This window comes from Acomys minous (genome assembly GCF_964271855.1).
Source record: "Acomys minous genome assembly, chromosome: 8".
Classification (NCBI taxonomy): domain Eukaryota; kingdom Metazoa; phylum Chordata; class Mammalia; order Rodentia; family Muridae; genus Acomys; species Acomys minous.
In genome coordinates this window covers 100,266,015-100,281,049 of record NC_140489.1, presented here as the reverse complement: position 1 = coordinate 100,281,049, position 15,035 = coordinate 100,266,015, and the positions used below count along the sequence as shown (strand labels likewise).

At 52.2% G+C, this 15,035-nt stretch overlaps 1 protein-coding gene and 1 long non-coding RNA gene across 6 annotated transcripts in view; one reads left to right on the top strand and one right to left on the bottom strand.

Moving 5' to 3' along the window:
• ITSN2 (intersectin 2) overlaps positions 1-14,482 on the top strand; it is a 111,142-nt gene extending 96,660 nt beyond the window's left edge. For 4 of the 5 annotated variants that reach the window (XM_084793402.1, XM_084793401.1, XM_084793400.1 and 1 more), the window contains 10 exons: positions 2,679-2,785; positions 3,533-3,716; positions 6,123-6,221; positions 6,857-7,024; positions 7,419-7,637; positions 8,158-8,279; positions 8,943-9,025; positions 12,005-12,088; positions 12,995-13,168; positions 13,587-14,482. In XM_084793402.1, coding sequence (XP_084649528.1) covers positions 2,679-2,785; positions 3,533-3,716; positions 6,123-6,221; positions 6,857-7,024; positions 7,419-7,637; positions 8,158-8,279; positions 8,943-9,025; positions 12,005-12,088; positions 12,995-13,168; positions 13,587-13,744 — 1,398 coding nt within the window. In that variant the 3' untranslated portion in view covers positions 13,745-14,482. Of the gene's footprint in view, positions 1-2,678; positions 2,786-3,532; positions 3,717-6,122; positions 6,222-6,856; positions 7,025-7,418; positions 7,638-8,157; positions 8,280-8,942; positions 9,026-9,671; positions 10,255-12,004; positions 12,089-12,994; positions 13,169-13,586 lie in introns of those variants that run through there. The other variant, XM_084793404.1, reaches the window with a different exon arrangement.
• Positions 11-5,507, bottom strand: LOC311604012. Its single transcript, XR_014781358.1, has 3 exons — positions 5,147-5,507; positions 3,531-3,665; positions 11-1,522 (listed from the first exon to the last, which is right to left on the bottom strand). It is a non-coding gene; the product is annotated as an uncharacterized lncRNA (long non-coding RNA).
• Positions 14,483-15,035: the final 553 nt, after the last annotated feature.

Genomic DNA, 15,035 nt, shown 5'->3' with positions numbered 1-15,035 from the left:
CAGAAGACAAAAGGTCCTGGTGAAGACGTGGGCCCTTCCCCAGCTGAGCCACTCAGAAGGGAAAAGGGCCCGGGAATGTCCTCCCTGGGTGATTGAAGGACAAGGGCAGGCATGGAGAGGTTATGGATGGAGGCCTGGGCTTGATCCAGTTCTTGCCCAACTATAGTGGCACTGCCGTTTGGAAACCTGACGTGTCCATTGGCTTCGATACCTCTAGCTATTGTTTATGTCAGCTTAGGAACCCAAACAGGAGCAAATCGTAACACAGTTTCCCAGATCATGTATTTACAGTCAGTACCTGTCCATGTGGCCAGTGGCATCTAAGCTGATGGCAGTGCCCTCTTGAGAGGGACACTTTACAGTGACTTGTTTCTGAAAGCACAGAAGGGGACTCTATACTTGTACACTACTTCTGTTTCCATGGCTTTCAGTCGCCAGGAAATATATAAAGGTGTGCTCCCTGCCATAGCCTGGAGAGCAGAGTCCAGCAGGGGCTGCATCTGTCTGCATCTGCCCCGTAAGTCCTGCCCTCAGCCAGCTGCAGCACCTGGTCCTCCTCCACACGTACACTGCCTGACTCCTCTGCTAGGATGCCTGTTTGCCTCACACCTGTCAGCTCCCTAGATATTTCCTTTTTTTTTTTTTTTTAGACAGGGTCTTGACCTTGCTCTGTAAGTAAAGATGACCTTGAACAGCTGATCCTCCTCCCCCTGTCTTCCAGCCGCTGGGGTTACAGGCACGTGCCATCATACCTGGTTATGTGGTGCTGGAGACTGAAGCCCAGGCTTCATGCCTGCTAGGCAGGCATCCCACCAGCTGAGCTAAATCCCCTCCTGTCTGTCTGTCCTTCCTTCTCCATCCTCACACTTATCCTGGCCCTGGTAAGCCTTTGGATAAGTATTGAATGGATTAGATGCATTTATCTGGACTCCCCTACACCAGAACAGATGGCCTGGAAGAAAAGCCCATGGTCCCAACCAACCTCCTAGGAATTTCAGCACTGCTGCCAGTCAGCTCTCAGTCCAAGGGGGCGGTGAATGGCTGTGGAGTCTCAAGCACTCACCCAGAGTATAAGCAGCCTATTCTAGCGAGGCACCATTCTGCCCTCCTCCCCCGTGATCTAAGGGGCAGGAGCTTTCAGGGACTTAGGGTGGAGGCACTGTGCTAAAACAGCTTTCTCATGGAAGCTTCTGAAGACCCAACCATCTTTTCCCCTCTGCCTCCCTCGCTGAGCCTGCTAACACAGCTTCTGCATAGACAGCCCCACAGTGACTAGAGAGCTGGGGACTCCCCCACCTTCAGCGGCAACCTGTGAGCAGAACAACCACATTTACAGGGTTGTTGGAGGTACATCCTGGCGTCCTCCATCTCGTGTGCAGCTGAGACATGTCCACGGTTCACAGCCTTTCCAGCTGACAGCGGTGGCCCACACTAACTCAGCAAACACTTGAATAAGTTCTGTGCCGGAGAACACGGGCGGCCAAGGAGTGCCTGTCTTCATTTGCACGGTCCTGTTGGAGGACTACAAAAGAGGGACAGTAAGGATTAGAGCCCAGAGAGTAGGTCCACTGCAACCAGGGCGGGCTCTCCAGTTGTGCTCAGACACCGTGAGTCTGTTCTGCCAGGAGGAGAAAGTGGAAGTGGGGGCGTGTAGAGGGTCTTACTGAGTGTCGCAGACCTGTGGCCTGTGATGAGTTGGCAGGGATGGAGTTCAAGGCCTGTGAGCCTTGGGGTTTGCATCTCCTCACTTGACGAATGTGGAGCCTTTGCATGGTTCACTACAGAGCCCTGTGTCATATGGAACCCTGGGCAAATCACTCTGTAAGCCAGGATTTCTTCATAAGCCATTGAGAAATACCAACAGCTGAGTTGTCTCACCTGTGCTGTCCATGCAGTTAAGTGGGCACCCCTGTACACCTGTGTGCCTCACACACATGTGCATCCATGTGGAATCCAGGTGGAGAGTATTTCTCCTGCCACGTGCATCTCTCTGCTCAGGGCTGTTGTGGGACGGCAGAGGGCAGCACCGTTTTCTTGCCCAGCAAACACAAAGGGTCCCAAGAACTCTGCGTCAGTCGTCTCCACAGCAGTCACCCTCTCTCCGTTCTGCAGGCTCCACTGTGCAGGGCCCTGTGCCCAGCTCTGCTTGGTCCCCACAGCAAGCCTGGCAGGGAGGCGGGACAACCTCCTTAGCAAGGAGACTCAGCCCTTAAAAATCAGCCTTAATAGGATTCTAACTAGTAAAAGTAGGGAAGTTGTGCGGCTTAAAATCCAATGATAAGCCAGCGTGGCTCAGCCCATAAAAGGAGCTGTTGTTAAGTTCAGTCCCTGGAGTCCATGTGACAAAGCCACATGTGGTAGCACACACATCTGTCATCTCCTTTGGCAAGATAGCTGGCAGTGACAGGAGAATCGGCCAGAAGCTTGTAAGCCAGGTGCACTGCTCAGTGAGACCCTGCTGCCTCAAAAGGGGACAAAAACTTGTCCTCTGTCCTGTGGCATGCATGCCACCTCTGTCTACCTTTGTTTCTGTCTCTTCTCCCTCATATGCACAATAATAATAATAAATAACCCTGTGATAATCTAGCAGCCATAGGATGCTGGTTGAGAAGTGCAGGAAGGCACACATGGCTGAGCACTCACACGCGAGCTAAGATAGGGCTGTGTTTTGAACTTAGGTTTTCCAGAAGCGGATGGCAGAGTCGGGCTTCCTCACTGAAGCGGAAATGGGCTTGATCTTTGTGAACTGGAAAGAGCTCATCATGTCCAACACAAAGCTGTTGAAGTGAGTTGTGGGCGTCACGTGACTTTCAGCTCTATTCTGCTCCCTTACGCTTTGTATCCCACTAGCATCTGGTGAAATGTAACTTAATGCTTAATTATTGAGAAAAGTAAAGAAATACAACATGAAACTACTTTGAATAAACAAGGAAAGCTGTGCCAGTGAACAGCACGCAGCTCGACAGGGGAGTGACAGGCAGGAGAGGGTTCCAGTGACAGCCAGGTGAAGCATGGTGCTCATGTGCAGTCCTTGTCCTAGGGGAGCTTCCTGTCCTTACACTTACAGGGACAACACAGGCCACCCAGCCAGTCTAACCCTGGCTGCATCCCTGCCCTGCCAGGGCCACCGCCCACCATGAAGTCACCAGTCCTACACTCCAACCCCTGGCCACTGTGGCTCCTAAGCCCTTGAGAATTTCTTTCCCTTTGATTCAAATGAGGAAAATCAGATTTAATCTTTCAAAAGGAACTTTGTTAAGAAAGTGAGGTAAACTGATGACTCTTCTAAAAGGCCTAGAAAGCACCGAATGTGTAGGCTCCGTTGCCTTTTTCTTCTTTGCTAATGTGCCCCAGGCTGGCTCAGCCAGCAGGGCTGCAGGCCATGCCTCTGCCCCATACCACCAGCCGTTCGCTCCCAGTGGCGCCTAGGTCATGCGCTGGGTGCCACTGCTATTGGTCTCTGTGGCTCTCACCTTCTAATTGCCAAGGAAGGACACTTGTGGAGAACGGAGTGACCGTCAGTTACTTACAGGGCCTTGCGGGTGCGGAAGAAGACCGGGGGCGAGAAGATGCCAGTTCAGATGATCGGGGACATCCTGGCGGCTGAGCTGTCCCACATGCAGGCCTACATCCGCTTCTGCAGCTGTCAGCTTAATGGGGCAACCCTGTTGCAGCAGAAGACAGATGAGGATGTGGACTTCAAGGAATTTTTAAAGGTATGTCCAGCCGGGGACGACGTTTGGGTGTCTGTGCTGCAGTAGCAGGCCCACCAGCCTCCTCAGCCTGGAGGGAGCAGCAACCTCAGCAACTGACAGGAGCTTCCCTGTCAGTATCCAGAGGAAGCGAGCACATGCGAGCAGCTTCCTAACTATGTGCTGTTGTCCCAAGTATAGCTTTTTTTTCTTGGCACTGTAACCATGATGTTATATCCTGGTTAAACAATACTGTTGTTCTGCTTTTTTTTTTTTAAACAACCTTGTGTATCAACTGCTTTGTTTTTCGAAAAAAATATCAATAATGCCACTTCTTTTTTTAACGATTTGATTTGTGTAAGGGGGGCAGGGTGCCTGTCCCTGCATGTGTGTCTATGGACCACGTACATGCCTGACACCTGCAGAGGTCAAAAGAGGGCATTGGATCCCTTGGACTTGGAGTTATAGATGTTTGTGAGCCCCCATGTGGGTGCTGGGAGCCAAATACAGATCCTCTGCCAGTGCTCTTAACTGCTGAGGCATTTCTCCAGCCACACTGTAATATCACTTCTTAATTTTTCAAATAATGTTTATTTAATAATCATCTTTGCCAGAAGTGGTGGCACATGCCTTTAATCCCAGCACTCAAGAGGCAGAAGCAGGTGGATCTCTGTTAGTTCACGGCCAACTTAGTCTACAAAAAGAGTCCAGGACTGCCAAGGCTACACAGAGAAACCCTGTCTCAGAAAACGGGGAGGAAATCATCTTATTCCATAAAGAAAACAAAAGAGCTTGCCTTATATTTTTGTTGGCCTTGCTCATTCTAGGCAGGAATTCTTCTGCCAAACTAAAACCCCAGCCCCCAAATATGACTTTTTTTTAAAGATGTATTTATTTATTATTATGTATACAGTGCTCTGGCTGCATGTACACCTGCAGCCAGAGGAGGGCATCAGATCACATTATAGATGGTTGTGAGCCACCATGTGGTTTCTGGGAATTGAACTCATGACCTCTGGAAGAGGAATCAGTACTCTTAACCACTGAGCCATCTCTCCAGCCCCCAAATATGATTTCTTAACAGAAATAAAAAGCATGAAGATATCTTTATAGCAAAATATGTAGGTGCATATCTATCCAAAAACCAAAAGGAAGACAGTCTTCCTGTCCATGACTAGAGTAAATCATGAAGGTGCTCGCCCCAGGGCGCTGGTGACCATCTTCAGCTGCTTTGCCAACAGGCCACCCTTGGTATTGACAGGCCAACAGGGAAGACACTAAAGCATGGGCCCCCACCCCCACCCCATGACCTGGTGCCCAGAGGAGAGGGGAGGTGTCCCGGGGGAAAGTGGCCACCGAGAAACACAGCCTGGGTCTGAAGAGATCAACATGAATCAGGCACCCGAGAAAAGGGCAGTAGAGATGGTGCCAGCAAAGGGTTATACATGCATTACCTGGCACACAGTAGGTCCTCAGTAGGCACTTGCGGTTGTTTCTGATGAAGTAGGAATGGTAGATGTGCTGAAATGGGGGAAATCAAGAGCCGTCCACCAGACAGAGGAAGTGAGGACTTCTGGTGTGAGTGTGGGAAGGTGAGACAAAGAGGTAGACAATGTGGCTGCCGTGAGGGAATGTGATGTCATGCGGGGTGTAGAGGCTGAGGTAGGTGCCTTTGGAACATTTCATGAGAGTGTGATGTAGCCATGATAGAACTCCAGAGACTGACTGGCTACAGATGCTGAACCTCAAGGTTCTGAGCCTGAGACAGCAGCTATGTTGAAAGTGGAGGGGAAGGATGTGGTCTGGGGGTGCGCTGGGGTCGGGTGGGGTGGGGTGGGGCTGGGGTGGGGTCGGGTGGGGTGGGCTGGGGTGGGCTGGGGTGGGGCTGGGGTGGGGCTGGGGTGGGGCTGGGGTGGGCTGGGGTGGGCTGGGGTGGGCTGGGGTGGGCTGGGGTGCGCTGGGGTCGGGTGGGGTGAGGTGGGCTGGGGTGGGGTGAAGTGGGCTGGGGTGGGGCTGGGGTGGGGCTGGGGTGGGGTGGGGTGGGCTGGGGTGGGCTGGGGTGCGCTGGGGTCGGGTGGGCTGGGGTGGGGCTGGGGTGGGGCTGGGGTGGGGCTGGGGTGGGGTGAGGTGGGCTGGGGTGGGGTGAGGTGGGCTGGGGTGGGGCTGGGGTGGGGCTGGGGTGGGCTGGGGTGGGGTGAGGTGGGCTGGGGTGGGGTGAGGTGGGCTGGGGTGGGGCTGGGGTGGGGTGGGCTGGGGTGGGGTGAGGTGGGCTGGGGTGGGGCTGGGGTGGGCTGGGGTGGCCCGGAGTCATCAGCTCTAGAAGCAGAGGAAGAGTGGACTGCCAGCCACTGGGAAAGCTGGGCAGGGTGGGGCTGGGCTCATGAGCTGGGAGACTCCTGTTGTTTCCTCACTGGCTTCTCTGTTTTGCAGAAGTTGGCCTCAGATCCACGGTGCAAGGGCATGCCCCTGTCCAGCTTCCTGTTGAAGCCCATGCAGAGGATCACTCGCTACCCTCTGCTCATCAGAAGTGTGAGTCCTCGGGTGGTCTGACTCAGGACAAGGACCCACCTGGCTGGCCAGACCAGGCACCCAGGCAGCACCTCTGCCCCTGCCCCAGGCTCCTGTGTGTGTGGTCTAAAGACTGATGTCTTGGAATGGGCAGATCAGAGCAGGGTCTAATGCTGTCCCCTCCTCAGAAACTACCTTAGCGTCCCCCATGGTCACTGTGTTCTTCTGGCTGTTGGAGCCATCACCAACCCAGAGAGAATGTGGAGTCACTATTAGCAGAACCACAGGCTCTGGCCTCTCTTCTTGAGGCAGCATGCTATTTGAGGCGCAGGTTTTATAAAGCAACATAGTGAACTTTCTGCCAGCTTGGACCTAAGAGACCCTGGCTCAAAAATCGCATGACTTGTTATTAAGACTCAGACCCACAGCCTTCTGTCACCCCCTAATGGCTGTGGTTACCAGCCCCTGCTCACACATGGACTGTGGGACTCGGCTTCCCAGGACATACGACATCACCTTTCCTCTCACTGGGAGTCTCACCTGAGGCCACAGTCATGTGATGAGCAGCAGGGCAGGGTGAAGGGAGTCAGTGGACGGCTGGGGGGCAGGTGAGGACACAGTGACCTCGATGACCCTGCCCACTGTCTTTATTCCAGATCCTGGAGAACACTCCGCAGAGTCACGTTGACCACTCTTCCCTGAAAATGGCTCTTGAACGAGCCGAGGAGCTGTGCTCTCAGGTGAATGAGGGAGTTCGAGAGAAGGAAAATTCAGACCGGCTGGAGTGGATCCAGACACACGTGCAGTGCGAAGGCTTGGCAGAGGTGAGGCTGTGAGCCAAGCTGAACGTACCAGGCGGGCTCTGGGTAGGGAGTATACACCATCCTGCCCTGTAGGGACATCCTGTGGGTTACCTTTCTGCCTTGGGGAGCGGCAAATTGGGGGTTTTGTTATGAGAACTCCGAATTTTACCAGCAGAAATCAGTAGACTCCTGATTTTCCACAGGGTCGGTGGAAATTCTAAGAAGTGATAAATGGAAGGGTTTTGTTTGTTTGTTCTGGGAAGGTGAGAAATTCTAAGTGTGTCTATAAGAACTGTATCTAATTGTACCCAGAAGGTGTTACTATGGTGCCCTCAGGGCTGGGCACTCATGGGCCTTTCACAGCGGCGGGATTATTTGTGGTCAGACTTACAAAGTGTATGTTCCTCTCTTTAAGCAACTTATTTTCAACTCCCTCACCAACTGCCTGGGCCCCCGGAAGCTCCTGCACAGCGGGAAGTTATATAAGACCAAGAGCAATAAGGAGCTGCTCGGGTTCCTCTTCAACGACTTCCTGCTGCTCACGTGCATGGTCAGGCAGTTCGCAGCTTCCTCCTCCGCATCTGAGAAGCTCTTCAGCTCCAAATCCAGTGCTCAGTTCAAAATGTATAAAACGGTGAGTCCCAGTGTCCGCTGCATAGATGAGACCCGCCAAGGCTGCACCTCGACAGAGCACACCCTCCACCTGGTCCTGCCCAGTCAGGTGGCTTGCAGTGTCCTTTGCCACTTCCCAAGGGAAGGAGCCCTGTGTGCCAGACCTCGGCTGCCTGTTGCTGTGACAGCAGGAGCCAGCTTTAGAGTTTGGTTCCTCCTGGCAGACACAACATCAGGCCACAGCTAGCATCCATGTCTCTGTGACTGGAGATGTCAAGCCAGGTATCGGTGTGCAGACAGCCTGTCACATCAGCAGCACAGGCACACAGAGCTCTTGTCCCCAGCTCAGTGACACTCGCTTGGTCCTGGGTATTTGCCTTGCCCACCAGGCTTGCTTTCTTCCTGGGTGTAGACCGTGGACACCAGGCCCCTCTCTGCTTCCCCACAAGGCGCTTCAGAACTTTTAAGAGAGCTCTCTGGACACGGGTGGGTGGAGCGTTGTGGCCATCTCACAGCCAGTATTCTGGCCCTCATTCTTTCAGCCCATTTTCCTGAATGAAGTGTTGGTGAAACTTCCCACAGACCCTTCCAGCGATGAGCCTGTCTTCCACATTTCCCACATCGATCGGGTGTACACCCTCCGAACAGACAACATTAACGAGAGGTCAGTCCTGATGGTGGGGCCTGTCTAGGGCATGGCCCAGTGCCATGAGTCCATCTCCACTCACAGTCAAGTCCCACTAACCCCAGCCCCAGCCTCTCCAGCCCCACAGTAGCCCCGGCTTAGATACACTAGGCACACAGCTGCCTACTAATAGGTACCTGCTCCCCAAATGGCAGACCATGCCTCAGTCCCCACTGAAATCGCCTTGAGGGCTGCCTGAACCCCCGCACACCTGCACCCTGCAGACCTGCAGCCTGCCAGATGGCTGCCCTCCCTGCCACATACCCACCAGCCATGCTGCCCTGCAGGGGAACTCCCAGCATCAGCTCCTCTGATGACAGTCCCAGGGGATGCTGCTGTCCCTCTACAGTAAGCAGCAACTCATGCTGGGCTGCCATCAGTGTGGTTGTGTCTTGTCACTCTGGGCTCCCAGTCGCTCACTAGGACCTCGTGCTGCTGAAGGCTGCCTTTAGAAAGTCTCAGCTCAACTTTAATTAGCAGCCCAGTCTGTCACTTGGACTAAGATTAGGTGTATGACTGGAAACCTGCTAAACAAGCTTAAAGCCAAAGTTAGCAACAGAAGAAGGTGTGGCGCTGGGGGCTGTGCTCGAGCGCAGGGGCGGCCTGGCCGGCCTCATGGCCCCCATTCTGCTTTGCCTCCAGGACGGCCTGGGTCCAGAAGATCAAGGCTGCCTCGGAGCAGTACATCGACACTGAGAAGAAGAAACGGGAAAAGGCTTATCAAGGTACCTGCTAGTGCCCCATGGGCGGGCACCGGCTGTCGGTGGGTATGGGCAGACTGGAGCCTGGGCCTAGAACCACCAGCTGCTGCCCTGCAGTGAAGCCTGGGAGATGGATTCAGATCACAGCAGAAGAGCCCGGGTCCCTCCCCTTCCCTCTGCAGCTGTTGCACACTGCGCCGAGCTCTCACATGCTGTGGGACCAGATGCAGGTCCTGCCTTCTTTCTGTAGCTGTTCCTGCCCCTGCTCTTCTCCCAGACTCTAACCCTAACTTCACTCTGGTGGGGCATGTCTTGTCCCACCTGCCTCCATTTGCTGAGTACGGCACTCTGCCCCTCCCCTCTCAGGCTCTGCCTCCCCTCCTGGTGTCCAGGACCCAGTACCCAGCCCCTCCAGCACCTTAGCTCCACCACTCTTTGGCACACTAAGCTCACAACATCTCTCCCCCATTGCTGTGTAGGTGGCGCTTTCAAGAACACTAATAGCCTACCCATTGCTTGTTCTAGCTTTCTACACACACACACACACACACACACACACACACACACACACACACACACACACTTCCCCTTGTCCCTCGTCATACCCTGAGGCTCCTCTATACAGCTTCATGTGACTCCTCAGCTCTCTTTCCTCCCGTCTTCCTGGAAGTCTACCCTCCGCTGAGCACTGAGCCCCTCAGACAACCCTTCCATGGAACGGACATCCTGCCAGGCTCAATGGTGGATTATGGTTACTCTGCAATCCCAGCATTCCAGACAAGCCCTCTCCATCAGCCCCGTTGCCCCTCCCTCCCAAGGCCTGTATCCTTTGCAAAGGCTCCATTTGGCCTCTAAATTAAGGAACAGTTTTTTTTACCCCAAATTCAGGCTCATCTCCAACACTTCTTGTCACCCAGCCCCCAATTCCCACTATTTCTCCCATTGCTAGGTCACAGCCTGCAGCCAGGCCCTCTCCTCAGGACTCTTCCCCTTGTTCAAGGCCCTAGTGGAATTCTGCCTCCTCTGCACCTACAGCAGCCCTGCTGGGCTAAGTCTGCACTGTTCTCTCCAGTCACCACTGACTCCTGGGAGGAGGGGATGGGTCACACTGTGTCCTCTGTCCATAGGGCACACCGTCCAGCAGCTCAGTGTCCTAAAGGATCCTTGGGAAGCATCCCTGGCCCCCAACTTCCATGCGAATGCCAAGCCCCATCTTCTGTCTCCCTCAGCCTCTGCCTGGCACAGCCTGCCCTCCCCCTCCGCCCTCCCCCTCCTGCCCTCCCAGTGCTCCCACTTGGGCTCCCACTGCTGAAGCCGAAGCTCTTTATGTGTTTCTATTCAGGTTTCCCTTACCTTGTTCTGTGCTCCTGAAGGTACGTGTCAATCGTTTTTCCTAACTGAATACTATTTTAAAAGCTTGCTATTGAAAAATCAATGATTGAATCATTCCAAAAACATATAATGATCCCCTAATTTGTCAAAAATCAAGGTTTTCCCTGAGTTTCTCACTGTCTGTGTGTGTGTTGTGCACTCTCGGTGCGTACAATCCTTCAGACACAGTTATTTGCTATGTGTCAGGCCCTGTGATGTGCATATTGGGCCCTGCGGAGATAGTGAGGTCAGGCTCTGCCTTCAGGGAACAAGGGCATGGTTCATGGTAGAGACTCAGGGACATTGGGGAGCAAGCCCACTGCCTATAGACTAAGCTACATGCCCCGGAAGCAGAGGCAAGAGGCCAGCCAGCCCAGCAAACTTAGCAACACCTTATCTCAAACAAAACAAAACAAAAACAAAGACAACGAAGAAGAAGAAAAGGTGAGAAGGCTGCACGTGCCCAGATAGCAAGCACCCTTTCTACTTTCAAATATTTTTTCTGCTTGGCTGAACCTCGTGTTTGCCAGTGGTGTAAGCACAGGATACACTCTGTCCACATTAAAATAGTTCGAGAACTAAATAGATCAAACCTGAAATGAAACTGCTCACCAAGACAGAATGCTTACATGCAATTGGAATTTCAATGAGTGGTCCACACTTTGTTATCCACGTTTGCATTTTAACCTTGCCATCTAAAAATCTCTGGACCAGGTGTGATGGCACACACCTTTACCCCCACCACTCTGGAGGCAGAGGCTGGCAGATCTCTGTAAGTCCAAAGCTTGCCCGCTCTGCGTAGCAAGATCCAGGCCAGTCAGGGCTACTCAGTGAGTCTCTTGTCTCAAATGAAAAGCAGAGTGGGGAAACTACTGAGTTGAACAGTCAGGCCAGTGAGGCAGAAGGGTTCCAAGTTCAAGGCCAGCGGCTTGTGCTAGCATGAGACCCTGCCTTTGAGAAGCCTGCGAGCTGAGCACATGGTCCTTCTAAGATCCAGTGTCTCCTCACTTATAAAATGGGAACCACCTTGTAAGGCAACTGTGCAATTAAATAGAGCCTGTGCAAAGCTTTGGCACATGCCTAACACGCAGTAACCAGCAAATGTTCTCTGCAAGAAGTACTGAAACAGCGTGCATTTTAATCAATATTTACTATCCATGCATTTGCAGGTTACTAAGCCTAGATAAAGCACTCCATGTGACACAGTGGCTCCTCCATGGCCGAGACAGACAGGGTGCAGAATGTCAGGCCCAGCAGGCTGTGGGGTGCTCCTCAGTCAAGGCTGGTGGCACACGGCAGGAAGGTGGCTGAGGTGACTCAGACTAGCCTGGATCTTCAGGGATGAGAGGATGAGCAGAGGTGGCCAGAAAGGCATCCCTAGGGGTGGCACAGGCGGGGGAGGGGGGGCAGAGCCAGACGTGGGGCCGCTAACCCCAGAGCAGCAGCAGATGATGATAGCGTCGGTCCAGGGCTGAAGCTCTGGTTGATTAGAACGACACGCAGCGGGAGCTGGCCGCGTAGCCACAGGTGGAGCACGGTTAAGGAGCATGTGGTTCAGTTCCCAGCATCAGAGAAAGAGAGTGTGAGAACAGCCCAAGCCCCACAGCGTTGCTTCTTCGCTGTCCTTTGTAGCCCGTTCCCAGAAGACGTCAGGTATCGGGCGTCTCATGGTGCATGTCATTGAAGCTACAGAACTGAAAGCCTGCAAACCAAATGGTGAGTCCTGCATCTATTCAAAGATGTGATGGCACCCTGTTCCTTACTGGTACCTCTTTAGAATATGGAATGATGGGTAGTTTTTAAAAGGCAGTGTTTCTGGTGTTACTAGAACCCTCATAAGCTATCCATTGGGCCCAAGTCATTCACTGTTAACCAGTAAGAACATTTGATTGCTACCACATGAAAATGCATGAAGTGTGCCACCCAGGTACTGGCCCAGGCTTGTAGGGACTGCTGTTAGAGCATACACTGTTTGCCAGGACTGTGGCATCATGGGAACACGGGGCCAGACAGCTGCTAGACACTAAGGCAAAGGTGTCCTCCAGGAATGGCAAAGTTGAAGGATCCAGAGGGTCCTAGAAACCTACAAGAAGAACATTATGATAGGCAGATTTGGGCCCAGGGGTCCCACTCAAATTATGGCACCAGCCAAGGACAATACAGGCCGTAAACTTCAAACCCCTACCCAGATCTAGCCAATGGACAGGACATTCTCCACAGTTGAGTGGAGAGTGAGGTCTGACTTTCACACGTACTCTGGGGCCTCATATTTGACCAAGTCCCCTGAATGGGGAGACCTGGTAGCACTCAGAGGAAGGATAGCAGGCTACCAAGAAGAGACTTGATACCCTATGAGCATATACAGGGGGAGGAGGTCCCCCTCAGTCACAGTCATAGGGGAAGGGTGTAAGGGGAAAATGGGAGGGAGGGAGGAATGGGAGGATACAAGGGAGGGGATAACCATTGAGATGTAATATGAATAAATTAATAAAATTTTTTTAAAAAGTGTCCTCCAGGCAGTGGTGCTTCCTGCCACGGGCTCTGTTAGCAGATGTCACACCCTGCCCTGGTTGCCCTGCGTGTTCACCATGCTGCCCGTGTCCTTGGGCTGTTTCTGTGCAGGAAAGAGTAATCCGTACTGTGAAGTCAGCATGGGCTCCCAGAGCTACACCACCAGGACCCTCCAAGACACACTGAATCCCAAGTGGAACTTCAACTGCCAGTTCTTCATCAAGGATCTTTACCAGGACGTCCTGTGCCTCACCATGTTTGACAGGGACCAGTTTTCTCCAGACGGTGAGTATAGCTTGCCATGGAGACCTAAAGGTATTCCCGCTTTCCTGGGATCTGGAGTCTGCACCCGGGGTCCTAAGCTGCGCATACATGACGCCTACAGGAAATGACACGGGCCCATGGCAGCCCACTTTGGCAGGAGATGGGTATTTGGGGGAGGACATGGCCTCTGAATACAGGCACTACCTGCACACAAAGGGGACAGTAGAACATTCTCTGTTCAGTAGACTTGAATTCCAAGTAGGCAGCTGTCATGGTGCGTATGTCCACTGTTCGTAGCAAACACCCACAAGCAAATGCGCTACTCATTATTCAGTGTTGGAAATTTTCTAAACCCTAGTTCAGACTCTTGTGCTTGGGACATTTATAAATCTTAAGAGGAACAAAGATATTTGATTCTCACATGATGTTTATCCCCCAGACTTTCTGGGTCGTACTGAAGTTCCAGTGGCAAAAATTCGAACAGAACAGGAGAGCAAAGGCCCCACGACTCGCCGACTACTGCTGCATGAAGTCCCCACTGGAGAAGTCTGGGTCCGCTTTGACCTGCAACTTTTCGAACAAAAACCTCTCCTTTGAGGGTCAGGAAGCCAGCACCAGGGGAGCTGCCCGCAAGGCTGTGTCTAAAGACTGAGAAACTGTGCTCTCCTGGGCCGGGAGCATCACATGGCTTCATCCATCACAAAGCCACACACGCTGGGCCTCTGTTTTATTGCACACTAAGTTGCTAGCAGTCTATGCAAAATGATCTTTTAAACAAACGCCACAGCACAGTGCCTTGTACTAGTGCTAACATGTTCAGCTGTGTTAGATGCCGGGGTTTCCATTTTCAGGGCTATAAAAGTATTATGTGGAAATGCGGCATCAGACCACCACATGTTACCACTCGGCAAATGTGTCCTCTGTGGAGTTGGTGATGTTGGAGCCATTCCACACCATGTGACCTCTGCTGGGTCACAGCACTCAGGAGGTGAAGGGCTGGGGTGAAGTGCTGCGGCCTTGGGGCTTGGGCAGCCTGATACTTAAATAGCATCCACTTCTGCACTGAATAAACAGAAACTTGATCGTTTCATTGATTAGATTTTATCATTCTCTGCTAAGACAATATAGTTTGAAATATAAGGAGGAAAGCTTGATGTACTTTAAATATACTGTGAACTCTAATAATGTGGGAATATTTTTCAACTTTAATTTTCTGAAGTATAAATTATTTATGTAAATCCCTTGTTTTGCATATTTCATAGAACATACATCTCTAAGCTTTATCATTGCCAACATGTACATAAAGAGAATAAAGGTATAAGTTTATGACTGTAACTCCTTTCAAGTTTGATTCTATGTGTGAAAGGCTTTTGACTGTTACCTTCAGAAGTTGTGCATAATGAAGCCAGAATGAGGTGAGATGGCGCCAAGAGATCTGCCTAACCCTCCCACTGGCTTGCCCACGGCTCTGGGGCATCTCTGTCAGGCTTCTGGGCTTGGTTTCACTGGTGGCTTCTGTGGGCGAATGAGCTGCATAGGAGTTATGCCTGGCCTTTCTGAACCAAAGGGGCGCCCTACAAGGAAGTGCAAAGGCCAGGGCTGTCTGCAGATATGTGCCCTGAAGCTCCAGTGGCCCAGTCACATCCTGCCCCTGTCCTACCGCTGCCATATTCACACTGCTCACTTGACTTTTGAACACTGAAACATGAAATTTTAAAAATAGTTAATTAAAATTTTGTACACAAACTCCTCTAGTGAAGATTAACAGAGGAAAGGTTCACCCTTTGAAAGACTCACTTGCACTCTAAGGCGACAGATGGTTTTCCAAGCAGCTAAGTAACCAGGAGGGGCTCAAGGATCTTCCATTCTCCCTGTTTTTCTTTCAATA